Source organism: Acinonyx jubatus, chromosome E2 (genome assembly GCF_027475565.1).
Source record: "Acinonyx jubatus isolate Ajub_Pintada_27869175 chromosome E2, VMU_Ajub_asm_v1.0, whole genome shotgun sequence".
Taxonomy (NCBI): Eukaryota; Metazoa; Chordata; class Mammalia; order Carnivora; family Felidae; genus Acinonyx; species Acinonyx jubatus.
Genome location: NC_069396.1, coordinates 38,452,186 through 38,476,017, shown reverse-complemented (window position 1 = coordinate 38,476,017; position 23,832 = coordinate 38,452,186). Strand labels below are relative to the sequence as shown.

Sequence of the window (23,832 nt, the reverse complement as noted above, 5' to 3'; positions counted from 1 at the left end):
CACATACTCAGCACCATGGCGAATAAGTAGACAGGTGCTGAGTGATGACTGAAGGGACATGATAGCCATCTACAGATATCTGAAGGATGTAAACACCAAGGAAGAAGATGAATTAATTATTTAGAGGCACAGTGATGAAGCTCTGGACCAGCTCCGTTACCAGCCCCCAAACCACCTTGCCCACAACAGTCCTTTCAGAATTAAGCTCCCCCAAGACCAAAGACAGGCAGCTTGATGGTCCCTCTGCACACAACAACTGTGATACAAGGCATGGGCCGAGGCTCCTACTTTCATTGTGCCAGCATGTACCATGTGTGTACTCAGATGCTTATCATCACGGCTGCCATTTGTTGAATACCTGGTGTTTTGCGTTGAATTGTGTCACCCCGAAGAGTTTGTAGTCCTACCCCCGAAACTTGTAAATGTGACCTTATTTGAAAATAGAGTCTTTGAAGATGTCATCAAGTTCAGATGAGATCTTTAGGGTGGGCCTTTAATCCAATATGAAGAGGGAAGTTGGGGCACAGGCACAGACACACAGGGAGAATGCCACGTGATGACAGATGCAGGGCACAGCTGCAAACCCACGAATGCCGAGGGCTGACAGCCACACCAGAAGCTGGGAAGAGGCCAGGAGTGATGTCCCCCACAGACTTCAGAGGGAGCTTGGACCTGCCCACACGTTGGACTGCTCTCTGAAACGGAGACAATAAATTTGTTTTAAGACACCCACTTTGTGGTGCTTTGTTATAGGGCCCTACCTGCTACAGCAGTGTGATGAATATTTCCCATATGAAAGGAATGGCTTGCATCTTAGGGAGAAGGCTGGGGGCAAGGGATACCCCCTCCATCCCAAGGGCCAAGGAAGGAAGTGTGTCCTAGGCCCACCATATGGGGTTGGAATCCCTCCTATGGTTGCAAGTCTGGATCAAGATCCCTGGGAATCCCTAAGCACAAGACTATGGCACCTCCTTAGAGGTAATCTAAAATAGAAAGAAGGCTCGGTTGGTGGAACATGTGACTCTTGATCTCGGGGTTGAGTTCAAGCTCCATGTTGGGTGTAGAGATCACTTAAAAAACATGAGAAATAAAAATCAAAAATGAATAAAAAACAAAAAGAACACTGTAAGATTTTAGTGTTCAAAATGACATCGTTTACTCATATGCTTTGATTAAGAGGTTGCAGGGGTTTATGTGTGTGTGACCTGTATATGGAATTGTCCAGCTCTGGGTCTGGGTTTTTTTTTTTTTTTTTTTTATCCTGCAAAAGCCATAAAAGGTAGGAGCTAGCTAACTCGAACTCTAGAAAAGTTGGGGTGGGGGGAAAGGTGCTGACTTCAGGGGGCCCCATGGCCCTCAGGCTGCACTCCTTCACACCCATCCCTTGCCCTCTACCCCATTTTAGATGGACCTTGCACCTTGCACCTTCCTCAAGCCCAGAGAGTCCTCCTGGGGATCGTGTCTCCCTTTGGCCCCTGATTCAGGATCTCTGACTCTCTGGCCTAGGGACATTTCTCCCTCCCCTCAGTGGTCATGGAGATAGCCCAGCAACCTTGGGGAGCCAAAGATGCTAAGTTAACATTTGGTGAATGTGTGGATCATAGTCTGAAGCCGGCTTTATGAATGCAGACCAGCATGCTTTGGGATTCTTGCACCCTTCTGGAAAACGGTGAATTGCGAAGGCATGGGGTGGAATCAGATTTCCTGCCTCTCTGGGCACATGAAGCTCACATTTGGGACTCTGGAGATGTTTTTCACGAGAATAATCTTGATCCCTATACATTTCCTCCTTTACTCTTCAGTAGTATCCTATGGGACAGGGACTATCATTGTTGTCATTTCCCAAACGAGGAAACTGAGGCATAGAGAAGTTGAATGACTTTCCCAAGGTCATCCAGCCAGATCTCAGGACTGTAAGCATTATGAGAGCACTATCTGTATGCTGGGCCAGGGCACAGTCACCATGATGGCGACCCTGCTGTGCACCTCCTTCACAGGACCGACTCTACAGGAGGCCCCGATGACCCTATGAGACTGTGGAATCATCTGTTACATGTATGGGCTTCTGTGTGTGCACCCACTCATATCAGAATGAAGATGCCAGGTTGCTGATAGGTGCAAAGTTTGCAGGACTTCTTACAGTTCACCTTCTCTTCTCAGGAGGGTCCTGACCTTGAAGTTTCTTTCCCTTCCAGCATCTTTCCTGCCTACCAGTACTCCCCTTACCACCTCTGGGGAAGGAGTCAGCAGCCCAATTCTTTAATGAGCCACCAGAGGGAGCTGCCTGCAGAGAAACTAGAGAATCTCCCCCAGGTCCGGGCCTGGAGATGATTGAGCTATTCTTAGCCTCAGTTAACTTTCATTGTTGAATGTCACCCAAACTCAACAAAAGCTCCTACTCAGAAATGGATGGGGTTATTTCACTGTGGCCAGGGAACCCTGGTTAATGCTCAAGGCCCTTTCTCACAAGAGGACAGAAGGGAAACGGAAGTAACAAAAATGATGATAGTTATAGAGTACAAAGTTTCAATTCTGCAAGATAAATACATGCTAGGAACCCATGCAGCATACTGCCTACAGCTGATAATATTGTATCATACACTAAATGTATACTAAAGAGGGTAAATCTTACGTTAAGTGTTCTCAACACTCTCTCTCTCTCTCTCTCTCTCTCTCTCTCTCTCTTTCTCTCTCTCTCTCTCTCTCTCTCTCTCACACACACACACACACACACACACACACACGATAATAGTAATAATAAAGAGAGTGGGAAAAAACTTCTGAAGTGATTGATATGTTTATGGTATAGATTGTGATGATGGTCTCACAGGTATATGCTTATCCCCCAACTCATTGGCTTATATACCTTAATACGTACAGCTTTTTTAAGTCAGCAAATATATATACCTTTTTTTTTAAAACACCTTATTGGGGCATGTATATATTATAGTATATATGTCTGTTTAAATATATGGTATATATATATATATATATATATATATATATGCATATGTGTTTATATCTGTGTGTGTACATACATGGTATTTATATGTGTATATATGCGTGTATATATGTGGTATATACATATGTGTGTACTTTCCCACTCAAAAGAGGAAAAAGAAGAAAAGGAAACAAGATGACTGGTGGTGTAAAAGAGGCCCATCCTCCAGGTGTCTACAGTACCCTGGAAAGCCAGGCTAAGTGCTGGGTTCAGCAAGGTCTTCGAGCCAGGTGGACCCAGGTTAGAGTCTGAACCCTGACACACCCTACCTGGGTGGCCTTGGGCAGACCGACCTCTCCATACCCGGCTTCTCCTATCTGTAATATAGCAGTGACAACCATGCCTAGGTGACAGGACTACTGCCAGGATTAAGTGGTATACTCCACGGAAAGCCACCAGAGCCTTTTTCAGATTTGAAATGGTTCAAGGCCAGCCCTTGTGAGCCCGTGTGTAGGAGGACGGGGGTGGGGGGAATCTCCTGGATACTCTCTCGAAAGTATCCCCTGCACCCCCTCCCCACCTCTGCCCCCTCCCAACAGTCTCCCCAACCTCAGCTTTGTCCTGGAAGCTGGACGTCCCCCTTCCCTTGGAACCCTGGGAGTAAAGCCAGCGCTTAGCCTTTCAACCCCCCAGACCCAGAGGCGTCTGGTGCCAGCACCGGCCTCCAGCTTATGTTGGACTTTGGCCCATACATTCACCGAACATTAATTTAGTACCTTTGGCTTCCCGTGGTTGCTGGGCTTCCCGTGGTTCCCATGATCGCTGAGGGGAGGGAGGATAGTCCCTAGGCCTGAGGGTCAGAGATCCTGAATCAAAGGTCAAAGGGAAAGAGGATCCCAGGAGGCCTTTCCGGGCTTGAGGGAGTTGCAAGGTGCCAAGCGCATCTAAAACGTGTGCGGGCTGGGGTAGAGGACAGGGGATGGACGCGCTGGAGCGCAGCTTGGGGACCACGGTGACTTCAGCCTGCACGGCCCAGCCTGACGGAGGCCTGGGCCCGGAGGAGGAGGAGGAGGAGGAGGAGGAGGAGGAGGGGCGCCGTCTGCTCCCTCGGGCTCCGCGGCGAGCCTGGGCCCGGCCGGCTGCGGGAGCGCGGAGCTACGCGGCGCCGGGGTGAGTGGCGGCCGGAAGGCCCCCGGTGCGGGCGAGCCGGAAGGCGGGAGGGCGGAGCCGGGGCCGCCGCGGGTGCCGGGGGACGCTCGGCGGCGCGGGACTCGGGTCGCGCGGGTCTGGGGCTCCCGGCGGCGACGCGGGCGGCGGGCCGCCTCCCAGCGGGGGGAAGGGCCTCCGTGCGCCGGCGTCGCGCGGGGTGAGGCCGGGCGCCCAGGAGGTGGGGCCGGGAGGCCTGCGGGCTGCCGGGCCTAGCCTGTCACGTTGCTAGGGTATTCATTTTCCGTATGAAGACACTGAGGCACGGAGAGGCTGACGTCACATCAGAAGTAAGCAGTAGCAGCAGAGCTGGGTTTAGAACCCAGGCTGCCAGACTGGGGCGGGGGTGGGGGAGGGGGTTTCGTAGGCAGCGGTGTGCCACGCAGTGACCCGGGTTTGTGTGTGTGTGTGACCTCCTCAGTTACCCACGTGTATGTGTCCTCCTCAGTAACCCGGTGGGTGGGTATCACCCTCCTCAGTGTCCCAGGTGCGGGGGCGGGGGGGGGGGGGGGTCAGGACGGAGTCCTAGTTAGGATACCGGGTGAGTCAGCACGCCTGGACTCGCCCTATGGGGACCGTTTAGAGATGACCCGAATGGATGTCAATGATTTAGGAGGGGCGAATTAGTTTGGTGAGGACAGGTGGCTTCTTTAGCCTTGAAAAAAGGAAACAGACTTTGAGAGGCTGCACAGCGGCCTGTTCATGGGCCAGGTAGGTAGGTAGGTAAGGTCACTCTGCCCGGGCCTGTGACAGAGAGAAGGCAGTACCTGCTTTGCTCTGACCTCCGTGGTACAAGAAGATAGGCCAGGGCGGCTTGCTCTTTTGATGTTTGTTTTTCTTTTTCTTTTTTTTTTTTAAGTTTATTTATTTATTTTGAGAGAGAAAGAGCATGAGCAGTAGAGGGGAAGAGGGAAAGGGCGCGTCAGAGAATCCCAAGCAGGCTCCGCACTGACAGTGTGAAGCCCCATTGGGGGCTGGAACTCAGGAACCGCCAGATCATGACTCGAGCCGAAGTCAAGAGCTGGACGCTTGCCCACCGAGCCACCCAGGCACCCTGCTCTTTCGATTTTTTTACGAGAAATCTGAAATCAGATGTATGTGAAATCAGATCTCTTAAAACTGGCAACCAGCTGAGTTTTTAAAAAATCTATGGGCGGAGTGCCTGGGTGGCTCAGTCGGTTAAGCGGCTGACTTCGGCTCAGGTCATGATCTCGCGGTTCGTGGGTTCAAGCCCCACGTCAGGCTCTGTGCTGACAGCTCAGAGCCTGGAGCCTGTTTCGGATTCTGTGTCTCCCTCTCTCTGACCCTCCCCCGTTCATGCTCTCTCTCTCTCTGTCTCAAAAATAAATAAACGTTAAAAAAAAAAATTAAAAAAAAAAAAGTCTATGAGCTAATCTGACAATGCTGGTGGGATCCAGGAGTAACCCTGGCCCCAGGGCATACAGAGGTGGGAAGACCAGGTTTACAGGAGCCAGTGCATACAGTGCAAGTTGATGACTTCCAACAGACAAGTAGAAAGTACTGAAGATTGCAGGTGAGCAAGATCTCTGTTTGAGTCCTTAGGGGCTTGCTTTTCTAATTTTTTGTTTTTTGTTTTTTAAACAGGGTGCATGGAGGTCTGTGTTAGCGCTGAAGCCCTCCTCTCTCTCCTGTCTCACAATCTGGTCCGTCTCAAAAAGCCGCGCTGCAGTCTCAGGGATGGGCTCATCTCCCTCTTTCCCAGAACCTTGCTGTAATCAGCAGACCAGCCTGGTGCGTGGAGAAAACCAGGGCTGCAAGTTGGCATTTGCCTTCCCTGTGGCTGGCAGATGGGCTTTCTGTGACCAGAACCTGTTTTGTGGACAAATCTGATTCTGAAATAGGTGTGATATGGGAGGGGAGGCCCCATTCCTAGCCTCTGAGGTCTGTCCCCATCAGAGTACTCTTCCTCCCTCCTCCCTCCTTCCTCGCCTCCCTGTTGCTTACAGACAAAGGCAAGCTTGGAGTGGGAGAAGGAGCAAGACTGCTTCCTCCCTCAATCTGGCAAGCCTGGAGAAGTCAGGAGGCTGAGCTTTTTAGCAAGGACTCAGGAGATGGGGTTACAAACCTTTCTTCCACAAGAGTCTATTGATGGTCTAGCTTCTAAAATGATTCCTGCAAGGAAATTAAGCCAGCTTTCTCTTGGATTGAGGCAGCCACAGTGCTACTGCTTTCTGTGGTGTAGAGCTATTGAGCCCAGCCAGAGTTGGGCCACTTCTTCCCCTGCCCTCCCACACACCGTGACACCTGCTGGTCCTCCAGTTCTGCAGAGCCCTGGGCCTGTGCCTTGTGCTGGTCTGCCTGGGCAAAGTGGAGGTTGAGAACAGCACTTGCACAATGATGCCTTATGAGCCCCTGTGGGTTTACATAAAGTCAATCAGAGCAGGTCGGAAGCTAGGGTTTTTTTGATGGACAATAGAGCGTGATGTGGCTGTTTCCTGCCTCATTTACATGCGTTTTCTTGCTGTGCAGAAACGGTTTCGAGAGTGCAGATCATAATGCTGCAGAAAACCTGTTTTAGGAGTGGTGTCTGGGCAGAGTGCACTGGCCAGGAGGCCAGCCTTGCAGACCACCCTTGGGGTCTTCATGTGCCCGGAAATGGGAAGCTCACTGCAGCTTCCAGAGGGGCTTTCCTAGGACGGGAGCTTTGTCTCCCTTTCCCCAGCATAATTGACTGATAAAAAGCTAGATATAAACCAGATATAAAGTATACAATGATTAGACGTTCTACAGGAGAGTTTTTAGCTTTTTGAAAGGCTTGACCATGAAATTAAATGCCTTTGGTTATCAATATTTGAAATAAATGAGCATTTGAAATAAAACTCATTTTGTTTTCATAGCTTCACAGGACCATGGCTACTGGGTGAATCAAGTCCCACCCTCCATCCCCTCATGTTTTAGTGACTTCTGCTGTGTGCAGTCCCTTAGCTCTTGTGATGCTATTTTACTCTTGTGACACTTGTGAGTGGACAAGTCTTGACCCTCAAGTGGGCTGCCTTCCAGGGAGGAGAAGGCAGCATGTACTCTGTGAGAGGCTGCCAGTAGTGAGCAAAGGTGCCTGGAAGCTGGGAGGTGCCTTGATGGGTCCAGGACACATGCAGCCAAAGCAGGAACGGGCATCCTGACTTCTCCTCCAGTCCCTCGGGCGGCCCTTCAGGGCCTGCCCCTCATTGCCTCTATACCCCACTTGGTCAAACAGACCCATTCGGGGGATGCTTGTTTGCAGTTTCTGAACTTGAGGACTAATTAAGAGATGTCAGATGTCCCAGGTCACGCTCTCTTAGGGTCTTGCTGTCCAAAGTGGGGTTAGAAGGCCAGCTGGAGGCTTGTTCGAAATGCACAATCTCAGCCCACTCCTGCTGGCTGTACTTAGCAAGGTCGTCAGTGGTTCCCGTGCACTGAGGAGAATCACTGATCTCAACAATACTGCAGGGACCAGAGCACAGGAGACTTCTTACCTCTCTGGGGACTGCACAGAAGTTCTGAAACCTGACTGTGGTGATCCAGTAGGCCCACAGACTTCGTTCTAAGGGCTCAAATTGCTCTCCCAGGGTTGGGAGGGTAATTTTACACTAGAGGCTGGTTCTGGATTATCCTTGGGTCAAAAAGAAGATGTAACCAAAAGATATTGAGCAACAGGGTCTGCCCCAAACTTTGCAAGTTCCTTTAGCAACATTCCTTTAGCAAATGTGTCAGCCCTGAGTGAAAACAGGAGTGATGGAAAGGAAGTACCCACTGAGTCTTGCGTACAGCTGAAGCAGGAAGGAGAAGCACCAGCTCGGGCCGCTTTGATTTTAGCCCCCAGCCCAGGCGGGTGGCCCATCACTGTAGTGGCTCTCCATTCATGCCCACCCTGGGTCAGAGCCCACCCTGCCCTTGCCCTGCCTGCCTGCCAGTTTCCCCCAGTATGGCAAACAATTTCCTGACCTCAGAGAAGTTTTCTAAGGTCATTGTTCCAAAGGCCCATCTGTCTCTGTCCAAACATATGCAACCCCCTGGAATTCTTTGGTTTATTTTATTCTCTGATTGTTTCATATTACCATGTCATCCTGTCTCTGTCTTTGATACCCCACATGCAGAACCGGATTGGGTTTAGGAGTGGTGTGTGTCAGTAACAGAATGTCCATTTGTTTATTTATTTTTTACATTTTATTTATTTTTAAGGGGGGGGGGGCACAGCACAAGTGGGGGAGGGGCAGAGAGAGAGGGAGACACAGAATGGGAAGCAGGCTCCAGGCTCTGAGCAAGCGGTCAGCACAGAGCCCGATGCGGGGCTCGAACTCACAAACCATGAGATCATGACCTGAGCCCAAGTCAGACGCTTAACCAACTGAGCCACCCAGGCACCCCCAGAATGTCCATTTAGAGCCATCATGTCTGAGGGCCTGCAGTATTCCAGACTCACACTGGCCACTTTGCATCCATTCTACTTATACCTTTCAAGAATCCAGCTTGTAGGTGGTTTGTCTCCATATTACAGGTGAGGAATGTGATGGTCTGCTCAGGGTCATGCAGCGGGCAAGTGCGGGCACAAGGCCGGTGTGGTCTCACAGCCCAACACTTTCCCCTTTACTGGCTTGGCATGATCTCAGTTGCACTGTCACACAAAAGAGGACTTGAGGCCAGGACTTTCTGCACCCTGCCAGGCTTTGCACACTGGGGATGCCTGAGCCAGCAGGACGGTCGCTGATGCAAGAGAGGTCAGTCTTGCCTCACTTGTGGTGAACTGGTAGAGCCTGCAGTTGGGGTTGCTCCTTAATCTGTCCTAAGTCAGAAGTTAAGCAGAGAGAAAAGAAGACCTTTCACCCATTCTGCTGATTCTGTTTGCTTGTTAACTAAATGCTACCCTGCTTTGTCTGTGACAACTTTTCACGTGACGGAGTGCTGTCGGTCGTGCGTATGGTGGAGCTACTGTTCTCTGCTGAAAAATGAGGACTCTTCCTCAAAACTCTAGGGAGAGTAACATTTGGGTGGAAATACACTGACACCCATTGAAAGTCTCCCTCTGAAATGCTTCCTTTGAGGCTTGCCGAGATGCCCGTCGTGGTAGGAGACATCATGAAGCTGCTCTGCTCCATTTCCGAGGAGAGGAAAATGAAGGCGGCCGTCAAGCACTCTGGGAGGGGAGCACTGGTCACAGGGGCCGTGGCCTTCGTCGGGGGCCTGGTTGGAGGCCCACCTGGGCTAGCTGTTGGTAAGCGTGAATCCCTTGCAGGGGCAGCCAGCCTGGTGGGTGTTGTGAAAAAGGCCTTTGAGACCACAGAGACCTCATAAAGGTCTCTGTCCTGTGTGAGATGTTCAGTCAAGTTGCTTCTGTGAAATGATCTCTGTGTACATAATGTATCCTATTGAAAACGCAGCTTCTGAGTGTGAATGTGTCAGAAGTGCAGGGTGTTCTTGGAAATGGCATGTGTCATGCAGACCTGGGGGATGCCTCTCCCCGCAGGGGTGTGTCCTAGAGTCCGAGGATATCGGGGTGTCCTGGGTCCCTTGGATAGTCTCCTAACCCCGTCACCATTGCATATCACTGCAGAAGGGAACCAGGGAGGAGGCTGGGATTTGCTGAGCACCTGCTAGGAGCACATGCTGTCTGGCCATTTTACATAAGCCCATTCAGAGAGACTGCCCCATTCTGAAAGCAAACAATCTAATGCAGAAACAGCAATAAACTATGCTAGAGTGGCCATCCCTGCCCCTTTCTTTTGCCACCTGCTTCTATTTGAGAGCCAGTTTCTGGCAATGAATGGAGGTTTGGCTGATTTTCCCATCATTCCTTGGAGATAGGATGAGGTTGCTTCCTTTGGCTTAGGAATAGGAAGGAAGAATTCCTGTGTGGCCTGAACCGTGGGCTAGGGTGGCATTAGTGAGCTGGCTGCTGTGTGGGCCTGACTTGAGGAGGGGCTGGATTATGCCTCCCTTGAGGTGCCTCAGATGGACCCTGAAACATAGGGGCATTGGCTAAAGACATGGTCTGCTGCATTGGGCTCAGTGAATACTTAACTGAATGCCTGCCTTGTGCTGGGGAGGCTGTGCTGGGGACATCGGAGAGCTCAGAGTCTGGTGGAAATCCTGTCTGTACACGAGTATAGGCTGGAGAGGTGACTGTGTGTCTGCCAGGTTGGCTTCTGTTTCCCAGCTCCCCAGCATGGCTTCCTGCTCTCTTCTGCCTTTCTATAGCAGGATGGGCATATCCGAGGACATTTCATGAAGCTGAGATCACGCTGGGGAGTAAATCAGCATGTGGGTGGCCCCAGACCTTCCACATGTACATTTCCCTTTCCAAACTGTGAATTAGTGAGTCCTGACTTCAGCTTCTCACCATCCAAGAAGCAGCCAGTGAGGGCGGAGACCAGGCCATTGCCTCTTTCCTCAGCGACATTCTGTATCTTTGTCCACCCCATCTAGTGCACTCAGGGGCGGTCTTGATAGGATCGTTTATCATATAGCTGTTCTCAGATGCCATTGTGGGAGCATATATTTTATTCGGATTATGTAAAAGCTGGTGGAGAACAGGATGTCTGCAAAGAGAACCCGGGGGATTCGCTATTTGCAGCCCCTGCTCGTGGGCGGGAGTATCATTTTACCCAGAAAACAAAGGAATTTTCTCTTCTCCAAAGAGTTAGTAATTTGCTGGTCGATATTCCTGGCGACTTTTTGCATTAAGTGCTGCTCTAAATCAAATATTGATGTTCTCATAAAGGTTTAGTGCAGATGTGTGCAACTCTTGTCGACTCTAAGCACTTCACGGGTGTCATGGGGAAAAGTTCAGTAAAACTTGTAAATTACTAATTTTCCCTCCCCAGAATCCTCCCTGCCTTAGGAGCGGAAGGGGAGCCTGCCCAGGGGCAGTGCTGAGGCTCCAGGACTCGATGTTGGCCTGGTCTCTGTCTCAGGGGAGGGTGTGCTTCTTGAGAGGGTGCAGGTTTACGGCGTGTGTGTAGGGTCCAGCCTACATATGGGTCCTCCCTGGCCCGGGGCTGTATTCTTTCAGATAAACCTCTTATTTGGGAGCAGTAGTAGATGTACAGAGAAGTTGGCAGGACCATGCAGAGAATTCCTGTATATCCCTCACCCAGTTTCTGTTCCCCTAACATTAATGTCTTGTATTACAATGATACGTTTGTCAAAACTAAGAAGCCAACACTGATACCTGACTATTAGCTGTTCTCCAGACTTTATTTGGATTTTGGCAGTTTTTGCATTAATGAACTTTTCCTGTCCCCAAATCCAGCTCAAGATATCACACTGCATTTAATCCTCACGTCTCCTTAGTCTCCCCTGGTCTGTGACGGTTTCTCAGACTTTGCTTGTCTTTCACAGCCTGGGTAGCTTTGAGGAATATTGGTCAGGTATTTGTAGAATGCCTCTCTGTTTGGGTCTGCCTGATGACTTTCTCGTGATTAGCCTGGGGTTATGGACCATGGAAGGAGGTGGTGTGCCTATTTCATAGTGTCATTTCAGGGACACGTGACACCCACAGGGCCTCCCTGGTGACACCCACCTTGCTCACCTGGTTAAGGTGGTATTTGCCAGGTTTCTCCACTGTGAAGTTACCGTTTCCCATTTCCATGCTCTGCTCTACTCGTTGGAAGAGAGTTGTCATGTCCAGCTAGCTGGGCTGCATATTTTAAATACCTGATCATTGATATTTGAAAATCATGGGACCTTTTGAAGATACAAATCTAGCATTCTGTGCAGTACCAATGGGTTGGCAAGGGGTGGCCACGGCCCATTTAGATAGGGAAACAGCTCCCTGTCACCCACAGGCTCACCCAGCCTTCCTCATTCCTCTCAGCCCCCTGCCTGGCCCCTGAAGGCACTAGGGTTTGAGACCTCTGCCCCAGGGTGCCTTTCTGTAACAAACCTGCATCCCACTTGATTAGACAGGACTTTCCATTGACATAAGGACATCAAGTCCCCAAATCATGCACCTTAAATTTGATCATAAATTTACATTTAAAAACACTGATTATGCCCTTTTGGGGCCGCTGAAAAAGAAATAGTTGAGTAAGTTAAATCTGATATTTATCATCATACAACTCTGGAGGGGTTGCATTAAAAATAGTTGTTTCAAGAGTAAAGGTCTCCTTATCTGTCCCCAGGGTCCTTTAAGCACATGATTTCACTAGAAATTTCCAAAGTTCAGGGGCAAAGAGCATATTAGACACTCAATGGAGAAAACTCTGCCTCACCACTGAGATAATTCTCCTTAAAAATGCACTTGATCCCAGCTCTCTCCTTTCAGATGAGAGAGATTTTTGTGGGAAGCATGGGAGCCTTCGGCCCCTGGAAAAGATTGTAGTTAGCACAGCTATGAGGTGGGAGACGCTTCGTGCAGAGCTTAAGGAAGGGCATGCTTGGGTGTCAATTATACAGACCCAAATGGACTAAAGACCACATAAACCTCTGCCCCTCGCACTGTGGGGTAGAGCGGGCACAGAGCCGAGCCCGTTCTGGCCCTCCCTGAATGTGCCTACTCGTCATGGTGGTGGACGTGCTCTCTGCAAGAACCTGAGACCGTCATTTATGATTACGGCCCAACTAATTAAGCCTTCCCTTGTTTTCTAGGGGGGGCCGTCGGGGGTCTATTAGGTGCATGGATGACAAGCGGACAGTTTAAGCCAATTCCTCAGATCCTAATGGAGCTGCCACCCGCTGAGCAGCAAAAGCTCTTTAATCAAGCCACCGCCATCGTCAGGCACCTGGAGTGGATGGACGCCGTGCAGCTGACCACGCTGGTCATGGGCAGTGAGGCCCTGCAGCAGCAGCTGCTGGCGATGCTGGTGAACTATGTCACCAAGGAGCTCCAGGCCGAAGTTCAGTACGATGACTAGGTCGTTCCTCCTGGGACACAGGGGTCTCGTGTACGTGATTCAGACCCACAGAAGGGGACAGGGGGTTTGGGAAAGCCCCACATCATCAGTGTGTTACCTTGCGTGGAATGAAAGCTGCTGGAGAGGTTACTGCGGCGCGGTTTCATGCTCTGGAGATTATTTATGAAGACGTCGTGTTTTGGGGTCGTGTGCACTAATATGCACTGACCACCCTGTGGCTGGAGGGCTGGTGAAGAGCGACATCAGTGACAGCTTTCCGGGTCCACTGTTACTCACAAGGCAGTGTGGCGGAAGGCCCCTGTGTTCCACCTCCCCACCTGTGAAGGAGTCCTGTCCTAAGCACCTGTTAGAGGACGCCTGTCCTAAGCACCTGTTACGGGACCTGTTTCTCCCCTGGGGCCCTGGGTCTCAGGACCTGGGAGCTGGCCCATGAGGGAATCACATTTCCCTCATGTGCCCCTTCCCTGGCCAGTGACTTCCAAGTGTCCCTTCCATGGAGGGGCGGTCGGCATGTTGAGTGAAGCCACAACATCAAGGCCCCCAGCCCTTCTCCCACGTGGCATACCTGGGCTCTCACTGTCCCAGGGGCTTACTCTCCCCATCTGAAAAGTCGTGGTAGTTCTTGAGGTTTGCTTTTCAAATTAAGTACTTTCAGTAAAAAGTGTTGCTCTTTCTGAATTGATAGAATCTAGGAAATGCGTCCACCCTAAATTCTCCCTTAATACTATATTCACTTTGTTTTCGGAACCGTAACTTGACTAGGTGTTATCAAATTGCAATAAATGTTTTCTGAGCAGGCCTCTTCTCACATATTTTGTGTAAAGCATTTGTAACACCCAGAGTCGTACACCTGGAGTGCAAGGGAATGCTGGATTTGTGGCTCTAAAGGATGACAGAAGCCTCCCAAGTCCAGTGCCTGAGACCCAGTTTTCCAGGTTTCCTGCTTCAGCCTCCCTGTGCTGCCATGTGTGCACCCTGCCCTGAGCCTCCCCTACTCCCCTGGCACCTGCAGAATGCCCCTTAGGTCTCCAGGCCCTGGGCAGGACAGCAACTTGGGGCTCTCTCTGAAGGGAAATGGCATGGGCCTCCCTGGGGGTATGGAGGAGGCCCTCCTGCTAAGGAGAACCAGTGTTCCAGCTCTTCCATTGGTGTAAAGGAAACTTCAGGGTGAATTAGAACCCACGCTGATTAAGGAAGGATTGAGCCTTTATCTCACAGAAAAGGTGCTCTTTAGCTGGCCTCAGCTAATACAAGTTAGGTGCCCTGGCACAGGCCACACCCCTGGAACTGATTAAGCCACTGGTCATTGATGTGCTGTTTGAGTTAATGGAGTGCAGGTAGGGGGCCATTTGGATGGTTCTTCTAACTCATAGAGGGTGATTGGGAAGTTGGGGGAAGCCTCACCCATGCATTACTTATGTGTTGGGTGGGCCTGACTCTCCCAGGCCCAGGGGACACAGGGGTCCTAGGTAAGAAGCCCTATACTGATGTCCACTGAAGTGCCCCTCTGGCCTGCCTGCCTTGATTCCTTGGAAAAACACTGGCCCAAGTGTTGGGTGACCAATTATGGGTCAGGTGGAGCAGGCCTTGCTGAATGAAGTCACCCTTGACTAGCCGGGTCCTGGAGTGACCCATACTGGACTTTGGGCCCAAGAGGGCAGACCAGACCTTGAGTCCTGTCTTCCATAGGAAGTAAAAGCACTTTCCCTTCAGGATTTCCTTTCGGCTCCTATGGTGTTAGTATTCTTATTTCTGTGTCTTCTATGAAAAAATCTTCATTTATTTATTTTTCAATAGGTAACACCAGCCTGGTACAAAACTTAGAAGACGTCAGACAGTACAAATGTAAAAGCAAGCCTTCCTCTTGCAGGGACCCCTGTACCAGTCCTCTCCCCAGAGTATTCCTTAACTCTGTTTTTAAACAGTCTTTGAAAACCATTCATTTCCTTTTATTTGTTAGTGTTTGCTGATGAAAGCTTAGAAAAATCCAGAAAAGGATGATGTTTTACTGCCTAGATTATCACTCTTTGTTTTCTAATGTTTGTTTATTTTGAGAGAGAAAGAGAGAGAGAGAGAGAGAGAGAGAATCCCAAGCAGGCTCTGAGGTGTCAGCACAGAGCCTGATATGGGGCTCAATCGCAGGAACCCATGAGATCATGACCTGAGCTAAAATTAAGAGTCAGATGCTCATGGGGCGCCTGGGTGGCCAGTTAGTTAAGCGTTCGACTTCAGCTCAGGTCATGATCTCACAGCCTGTGAGTTTGAGCCTCGTGTTGGGCTCTGTGCTGATGGTTCAGAGCCTGGAGCTGCTTCAGATTCTGTGTCTCCCTCTCTCTCTGACCCTCCCCTGCTCACGCTCTGTCTCTCTCTCCTGCAAAAATAAATAAACATTAAAAAAAAAATTCAGACACTCAACTGACTGAGCCACCCAGGCACCCCTCAGAATATCACCCTTAGCAAATTTGGTGTGTTTCATGCAAACCTTTTAATGCTGTCTGTGCATATTTCCACCATATTTGTGTTCTTACTGTTTAGGCCTCTTTGAACACTTTTACCAATTAACATTAAGTAACATTTGTGATATAATTTAAAATTCCTTGTAAATATGTAATGGCTGTATAACATTCCATCACACTTAACCATATCCCTGGTATGGTTTCCATTGCTGCAGTGAACATTTTTGTGTTAACATTCGTTCCATATTTTACATTACGATAGTCTTTCAGATATATTCCTCAAAGTGAAATTAGTGTATTAAAAAGTATGCAATAGGGGCGCCTAAGTGGCTCTGGCAGTTGAGTGTCCAACTCTTGATTTTGGCTCAGGTTGTGATCCTAGGGTTGTGGGACTGAGCTCTGCATCTGGCTCTGCGCGGAGCGTGGAGCCTGCTTGGGATTCTCTCTCTCTCTCTCTCTCTCTCTCTCTCTCTCTCTCTCTGCCCCTCCCCTGCTTGTTCATCCACACTCTCTGTCTCTCTCTCCAAAAAAACAATTTTAAGTATGCAATATATTTTTTTACGTTTTAAATTTTATTTATTTTTGAGACAGAGAGACGGAGACAGAGTACTAGCAGGGGAGGGGCAGAGAGAGAGGGAGACACAGAATCCGAAGCAGGCTCCAGGCTCCGAGCTTTCAGCACACAGCCCGATGCGGGGCTTGAACTCATGGACCATGATATCATGACCTGAGCCAAAGTCAGACACTCAACAGACTAAACCACCCAGGCACCCCAGTATACAATATTTTTTAAAGCTGTTATATTCTGTCAAAATTCTTTCTAGATAGTCAGTGTTAATAATCTGCTTTCCCCACAACAGGGTTTGGGGGTGCACATCTCACTGTATCCTCACCCAGAAATAGGATGATAAGTGTCTTAAACTTCATTTGTTGAGTGATTACTGACATTTTGGCTTGATTAGTTTTTCTTTGATAGTGGGGTTGACAAGGCTGGGGTGGTGACCTCCTGATAGCCGTCTTCCCAGGTGGTGTTGAAAGCCCCCGGGTCCTACGGCCTGAGCAGAGGGCTGGCAATGGGCTGGCCCCCTGTGGCTGGCAGGGCAGTAGCTGGCTGGGCGGTGGCAGCGGGGTGGCCAGGAAACACTAGGGGGCTGCCAGCAGGGTAAGGAGGCAGCTGAGGAAGAAGCCTTGCTGGTGGTGGGGGGGGACCCAGTAATTATAAAAAGAAACCATCTGTTCTGGGCCGGTTATTAACCTGCTTTGGGTGTTGACATGACAGCGCCGGGCAAGATTTTTCACAGGCAGATGGTGTATTTTTAGCTAGAATGAACTTTTTTATTTTTCTGTTTTTTTATTTTATTTATTTATTTTTTTTGAGATGTCTGGCTTGGAAGTAAACACGACTGGGGTGTGTTGCAATGCATGGTGGGGAGGCTGTCAGGAATGGGGCTGGAGGTTTGGAAGGAAGCAATTCTCTCCCCATTAGTTATTGAGAGGTGCCATCTAGTGGTCAAGTATGCACATCCTCTGTCAGTTTCCCTCCCAGCCTTCTTGGGTTACCTGAGGGGCCAGGACGTGGCTCCACCAGGATGCCTGTTATTGAGTTCCCCTTGGGAGGGCGGCTAGGGTCTTCCTGAGGTTTTAATAAGCCATGAACAGAACATCAGCCATGTCTCCTGCAATCTTTTTGCATAGAAACCAGAATGTGTCTCAATCTTGAACAATCAACATATGGCAATTAAGAAATGCCAGGATTCATCTAAACCACACAGGGAAAGGGGGCTGACTGATGCGTTTTCAGTTTGTTGGAAGGAGGTAAATGGCTTTATTAACCGGAGGAGGCTTCTTGGACTATTTGATAACGGTGGGTCAGGAGGTGAAGCTCGAGCTGGCCAGCTGGATTGTAGCCTCAGGGCAGCTGTGGGTATCCCAAGTGCTGGCACACAGAAGGAGCCGAAAAGTGTTTCTTTAAACTACAGAAGTGATGGCTACTTACTTAATTTGTATGAGTTTTAAGGGAAGGACTTCACTCATTCTCATTTGCAAAGCAAATGCCAGGATAATAGCTTCTGTTACATAACAATTAATTGGTAAAAATAAATACAAGTGATCAAACCCAGAACTGGCAGGGCTGCAGGAAGACACACACACACACACACACACACACACACACACACACACAGAGTGCTGGAGGAAATACTTGGTGATACAGTCTTTTGGGAGAGTGATTTGAAGAAAAAAAGTCACAGGAACCATAAAATTGTGTACACTTTCCAGCCAACAAATTTCACTTCAGGGAAAACATTACAATAAAATAATTCAAATGGAAAAAGGATAAAGATATTCATAGCACTGCTGTTTATGGCAGCAGGAGAAAAGGGAACCAGCCCCAGTGCTGAGCAACAGGGACATAGTCAAACTGCATATGTGGGCAATATAATGGAATACTAATAGCCAATTTTAATAAGTAGTAAATGGGGATGGGCATATGAAATTCGCTAGAACTTCTCCATACACATTGTTTACCTTACAGCTGTTTCACCCTTCCATGCTTGGGGGGAATAAAGAAAAAGACAAATTCTAACGGGTGCTGGTGACCTTCCAGGCTTCCAAAGCGGTGAGGGCATGGTTCAGAAGAAGCAGTGTGCAGCAGACAAGAGGCCCTGCGTTGTGGGCATCTTGTGCCCACGGGCGTTCTAGTGTTACAAAGTGTGAGTGCTTTACCTGTCCCTAAACCACACAAGGACCAGCCTGGTCCCCAGCTCCCTGGGGCTGCCTCCTGGGCTGGACTCGAGGCTGAGTTTTCACGAGCGTGCTCCGGGGGCCCTACCTCCTCAGAGGCATGGCCCCACTGTAACATGAACTCCTTGAGCTCCACCCCAGGCACGTGGGACTTGTACCCACGGACTCTGGCAGGAAGGTCAGCCATGCCGGGAACCATTTTGGATGTGGGGTCTTCTCTCTAGTGTCTCGCCAACAGAATCTAACACAAGCCACAAATGTGAGCCACATTTCTAAAAAGCAAGAAGAAACAGATGAAATTCATTTAATAATGTAACTTAACCAAATAGACCAAATATTATCAACTTGTAATTGATATAAATGATTATTAAGATATTTTCCTTCCTTTAAAATATTAAGTCTTTGAAACCTGGTGTATAGTTTTTATACTTATAGCACATTTCCTTTCTGACTAGCCACATGTCAAGCCACATGTGGCCAGTGGCTACTGTATCAGGCATCACAACTCTCTAAAATACATAATAGAAAATGTAAAGACGAAAGATTTTTCTTTTCCACTTGGATTGCCAGTGACATGGACATCTCCCTGCAAAGGGCCAGGAACCTCTTTCTGTTCCTTCTCTGTTCTGAAGTTCAGGATCTGGGCTTGTTTGAGGTCCTTGTTAGAGGTCAAGAGCAGGTTGGATGGTGTTGTGGGCTGAATTGTGTGCTCCCCAAATTCATAGGCTGGAGCCCTAACCCCCAACATGATAGCATTTAGAGGTGGGGCCTTTGGGAGGTAATCAGGGTTAGATGAGACCATGGCCGGGACACCCATGATGGGATTAGTGCCCTTATGAGAAGAGACATCAGAGACCTCACTCACTATCTCTCTGTGAAGACACAGTGGAAAGACAGCTGTCTGCAAGCCAAGAGTTCTCACCAGAATGCAGCCACACTGGCACTGTCATCTTGGGCTTCCAGCTCTGGACAGTGAGCAATAAATGTTCATTGTTTACATTAAGTACAAGCCCATTGTTGATGAGTACCCAGTCTTTGCTACTTTGTTGTGGCAGCCCAAGGCCACTGAGACAGATGGGGCACTGGAAGGTTGAGGACTTGCTGGTAACTCCCTCCTCACCCTCTCTAATTAGTTTTAGGGGCAAGGGCATTTTCTGTCTGTATCTTGGGATAACAAGCTGGTCTTGTGTGTGGCTAAAGACCTTCTCCCTGGATGAACCTGACCATCCTCAGCAAGAGGGCTGCTTGCTGCAGCCACTAACAACCAGCCTTGTCCAGGGGCACCTGGGTGGCTCAGTCACTTAAGCGTGCAATTCTCAATGTTGGCTCAGATCATGATCTCATGGGTGTGGGATCAAGCCCCACATCAGGCTCTGCACTGCTTCGGATTCTCTTTGGATTCTCTCTCTTGCCCTCTGCCGTCTGCTCACTCTCTCTCAAAATAAATAAATAAAACTTAAAAAAAAAAAAAAAAAAGAACCAGACTTGTCCTTCCACCCTGGTACAGGCAGCCCTCAGAGGCCTTGGATCCCTCCACTCTTCCCACACCCCTCCCAACCCCTGCCCCCGCACCTGCCTAAAGAACACCTGAACACAGACTGGTCTTACTTTTGGTTCATCATCGCTAAGCTCAGGGAGGTGGCCCACTTCCGCTCCTGCTAACCTCTTCTCCCAGCTCCCACCCCTCCCCCTCTGCCTTCTCTGCAGTGTGACATGGTGCCTGTTTCACTACAGAAAGGGAAGTGTTGGGGAGAGAACGTTCATTGCCCACACATCTCCTTGCCCTTGACTTGCACCAGCCCCTCCTCTGGGCACCCCTCTCCCTCTGGAGGCTGCTGCTCCAGTCTTTCTTCTCCTTCCCCTTCATCACCATTTCCCACTCTGTGCAGGGTTTTGCCCATAAGCATGTACACATGCATTTCTTCCATACTAAAAAACAACAAAAATTTCAACAAGGGTACCAGGACAATTCCATGGGGAATAACTGTCTTTTCAACAGATGGTTGTGGGACAACTGTATAAAAAATGAAGGTGGGCAGTCCCCCATCTGATACCATATAAAAAATTAACTCAAAATAGATCATTTCTTAAATAAAAACATGGGAATAACTCTTTATGATCTTGTATGAGTCAATGGTTTCTTAGACATGACACAAAAACAACAAATGACAAAAAGAAATTGATAAATGGGACTTCATCAAGATTAAAAACTTTTGTATTTCAAAGGACACCATCAAGAAAGTGAAAAAAAATAACACAGGATGGGAGAAAATAATTACAAATCATGTATCTGATAAGGGACTAGTATCTAGAATATATAAAGAGCTCTTGGAACTCGAAAACAAAGAGACAAACAACCCAATTAAAAAATGTGCAAAGGATTTGAATAGACATTTCTCCAAAAAAGATATCCAGATGGCCAATAAGCACATGAGAAGGTGCTCAACATCATTAGTCATCAAAACAACAATGAGATGCCACTTCTCCCCTACTCTGATGGCTAAAATAAAAAAGGCAATAACAAGTGTTGATGAGATCGGGAAGAAATTGGAACATTTATATATTGCAGGTGGGAACATAAAATGGTGCAGCCACTTTGGACAACAGTTTGGCAGTTCCCCAAAATATTAAACATAGAGTTACCATATGACCCAGCAATTCTACTCCTAGGTATATACCCCAGAGAACTGAAAACATGTCCACACAAAAACCTGTATGTGAATGTCCATTAGCAGCATTATTCATAAGAATCAAAAAGGGTTAACAACCTAGGTGTCTGTCAGCTGATGAATGGATACACAAAATGCGGTATGTACATTGTCTGAAACATGCGATGGGATGTTATTCAGCAATAAAAAGGAATTATATACCGATACGTGCTACAACAGGGATGAACGTGGGAAGATGCAAAGTGGGAGAGGCCAGTTGCAAAAGACCACATATTGTACGATTCCACTTGTGTGGAATGTCCAGAATAGAGACTGAAGGCAAATGGGTGGTTGTTAGGGGCCGGGGGAGGGGGGAACGGGCAGTGAACACTCGTGGGTGTGGGGTTCCACTCTGGCGTGGTGAAAATCTCCTGGAATTAGATAGTGGGAACGGGTGCACAATCTTGTGAATATACTAGCAATCACTGAACGGCAAACTTTAAAGGGCAGAGAGATTTTATGGGATGTGAATTATATCCCAATAAAGCTGTTTAAAAAGCACCTCTGGGAGCGGCTGGGTGGCTCTTTGGCTCAGGTCATGATCTCACGGTTTGTGGGTTCGAGCCCCGCGTTGGGCCCTGTGCCGACAGCTCGGAGCCTGGAGCCTGCTTCTGATTCTGTGTCTCCCCCCCTCTCTCTCTCTGCCCCTCCCACTTGCACTCTATCTCTCAACAATGAATAAACATGAACATATATATATATATGCACATACATAAAGCACCTCTTCCATCTCTAGCCACTGCGGCGTTTCTCTTCCCCTTTGCAATGGAATTCTTCAGATGACTTCACCAGTTTGGCTCTGTTCTCCGGGTGCTTTCCAGCGGGCCTCTGCTCCTACCACCCCACTAAATGTTCTCCTGTCACAGCAGCCACATTGTAGGCGACCACTTCACGTGACATCCACGTTACTGAACACAGGCTGGCTCTTGGTCCTCATGCCACCCGATGACCCCCGTGGGCAGCGTCTGGCACGGCTGGGCCCCCTGCCGGCTGCCGCGCTCTCCAGGCCCTCCTCCGGCCTGGCCGGCTGCTCCCCAATCTCCACCTCCACCTCCGCGGCTCTAGCCTCCGGTCTGTCCTGTGGGGTTGTCCACGTGTGCAACAGCGTTTGTCAGCCCGGACTCTTGCCTGCGCTCTAGTCCTTCCCGTACAACTTTGCATTCAGTCTCCAACTTTACGTGCCGAAACTGAGCTCCGGATACCCACACTCTCCGCTCAGAAACCACGACAGACAACCACCACTGGTTGGTGGCTGGCCCCAGCCTTCTCTGTCTCACAAACCAGGAGCTTCACGCTTGCAGCTGCACTGACCTCTTTCTCTCACACCCTGTATCCAGTGCACTGGCAGATTCTGTTGGTCCCACCTGCAAATATATCAGTATTTAATGTCTTAGCACCTCTGCACGGAGCCTGGTGCCAGCCATCATCACCTCCCACCTCCTTAGCGGCTCCCAGGTTGCCCTCCCGGCCCCCATGAGTCCAGTCCGTGGCAGCCAGTGGTCCTGCTGAAAGGTGAGTCAGGTGTGCTTCTCTGCTGAAACACCTCCCATGACTCCTGTTATGTCGCTCCACGCAAAGCCAAAGTCCTTACGATGCCTCCAGGGCCCTGCTCCGTCTCCCCAGCTTTGGACATCTCCAGCAGCTCTCCCCTTCTCTCGCTCTGCCAGCCACACCGGCCTCCTCCGTGCTCCTCCACCAGCCTGGGGACATCTCCACCCCAGGGCGTTTGCACTTGTTGCTTCCTCTGCCCGGGATGTTCTTCTCCCAAATATCTGCCTCACTTCCTTCAGGTCTTGACCCAAGTACACCTTTTCAGTGACGCCTTGTCTGGGCACTCGATCTGAAATTGTAGCCACCCAGCTCTCACCGCCCCCCTCTCTGTGTTGTTATCTGTACACTCAATCCTTCTCAGATACTCCATTATTACAGGATCTACATCAAGGAGAAGGGTGTTGAGATTATCTCTTCAGAAACCAAATGAAAAAAGGCTCGTCAACAGAGCTGAACTAACAAGGGGCACGCCGAGTGCCTCCATAGTGCACCCCTCTTGGTTGGGAATATTCCTAGTGCTGGAAAAGACCCCAGAGGTATGAAAGAGTATAATATATTTTCCAGTTGTGCTTGTGGTCTGTCTCTCTACACGAGTGTGAGCTCTGCGAGCGGAAGGATACAGCTCCACAGCTGTATCCCCAGTGCTATAGGTACTCAAGGGGCTCTTGTTGAATGAATGAATAAAAATCACACCAATGGGCTTCCTTGGGGTTTCATTTTCCATCTCACATGCAGGCCCAACACCAGCACCACCTCAGTCTCCCACACCGGCTTCTCCTGAGCACAAGGAAAGGCCACATCCCACGAGCCCGCTGAGGTGAGCTCCGGAGTCAGGCTGCATTCCAGGTGACTCCCCAGAGTCGCTGCAGTGAGAGAGCCCTACAGAACGCAGTGCTGGTGAGGCTGGTGAGGTGTGGAGCGTCTGCAGCCCACATCTGCTGGGGGGTGCAAACCGGCTCAACCACTGCAGGGGACAGCCGGGCAGCATGTGCTAAAGCTGCACGTATGTATGTCCCGTGGCCCAGCACTGCCACCCCAACCATACCCTTGACAGAAATGAGAGCTTCGTCCACCAAAGACGTCTACGGAATGGTCATGGCCCCTTTTTTCGTGACGACCTGGAACTGTAAACAACCCAAATGCCCATCCACAGTAGAGAGGACATACGGTTGTGGAGGGCCCACCAAATAGAATATTCCACCACAATGCAAAACACCAAGTACAGACAGATGCTTACAACAACATGGAGAGTCCTACAGACAGAATTTGAGCAAAGAAGTCTGAACAACAACAACAAAAACTTAGACTATGATTCTATCTATATGAAGTTAAAAAAAAAAACAGGGGAAAACTTACGTGAACACCAGTCCCTCAGA

General features: G+C 49.3%; 2 protein-coding genes across 8 annotated transcripts in view; one reads left to right on the top strand and one right to left on the bottom strand.

Moving 5' to 3' along the window:
* The first annotated feature begins 4,015 nt into the window (after positions 1-4,015).
* Positions 4,016-13,797, top strand: CE2H19orf12 (chromosome E2 C19orf12 homolog). Of its 7 annotated transcripts, none has more exons than XM_027044573.2 (4): positions 4,016-4,111; positions 5,753-6,009; positions 9,190-9,359; positions 12,734-13,797. In XM_027044573.2, the coding sequence occupies exons 3-4, from the start codon at positions 9,200-9,202 to the stop codon at positions 12,997-12,999; spliced, it is 426 nt and encodes a 141-aa protein (XP_026900374.1). In that variant the 5' UTR covers positions 4,016-4,111; positions 5,753-6,009; positions 9,190-9,199; the 3' UTR covers positions 13,000-13,797. The 7 variants fall into 7 exon arrangements, with proteins under 7 accessions (XP_026900374.1, XP_026900370.2, XP_026900375.1 ...); XM_027044574.2 differs by lacking the exon at positions 4,016-4,111 and adding an exon at positions 4,161-4,437 and having other exon boundaries at positions 5,753-5,899; XM_027044572.2 differs by lacking the exon at positions 4,016-4,111 and adding an exon at positions 4,161-4,437.
* A 1,268-nt stretch (positions 13,798-15,065) lies between these two features.
* Positions 15,066-23,832, bottom strand: part of PLEKHF1 (pleckstrin homology and FYVE domain containing 1) — a 38,434-nt gene continuing 29,667 nt past the window's right edge. Inside the window, exon 3 of the transcript XR_003415771.2 lies at positions 15,066-18,469. The gene's annotated coding sequence lies outside the window, so the exon portion shown is untranslated. The remainder of the gene's footprint in view (positions 18,470-23,832) is intronic.

Excerpts from the sequence above, each read along its gene's own strand:
- CE2H19orf12 (XM_053211311.1), top strand. The coding sequence starts at position 8,539 with ATGTCTGAGGGCCTGCAGTATTCCAGACTCACACTGGCCACTTTGCAT. Across the intron at positions 8,646-9,189 it reads GGTTTGTCTCCATATTACAG|GCTTGCCGAGATGCCCGTCG; the intron begins GTGAGGAATGTG and ends GCTTCCTTTGAG. Across the intron at positions 9,360-12,733 it reads CCCACCTGGGCTAGCTGTTG|GGGGGGCCGTCGGGGGTCTA; the intron begins GTAAGCGTGAAT and ends CTTGTTTTCTAG.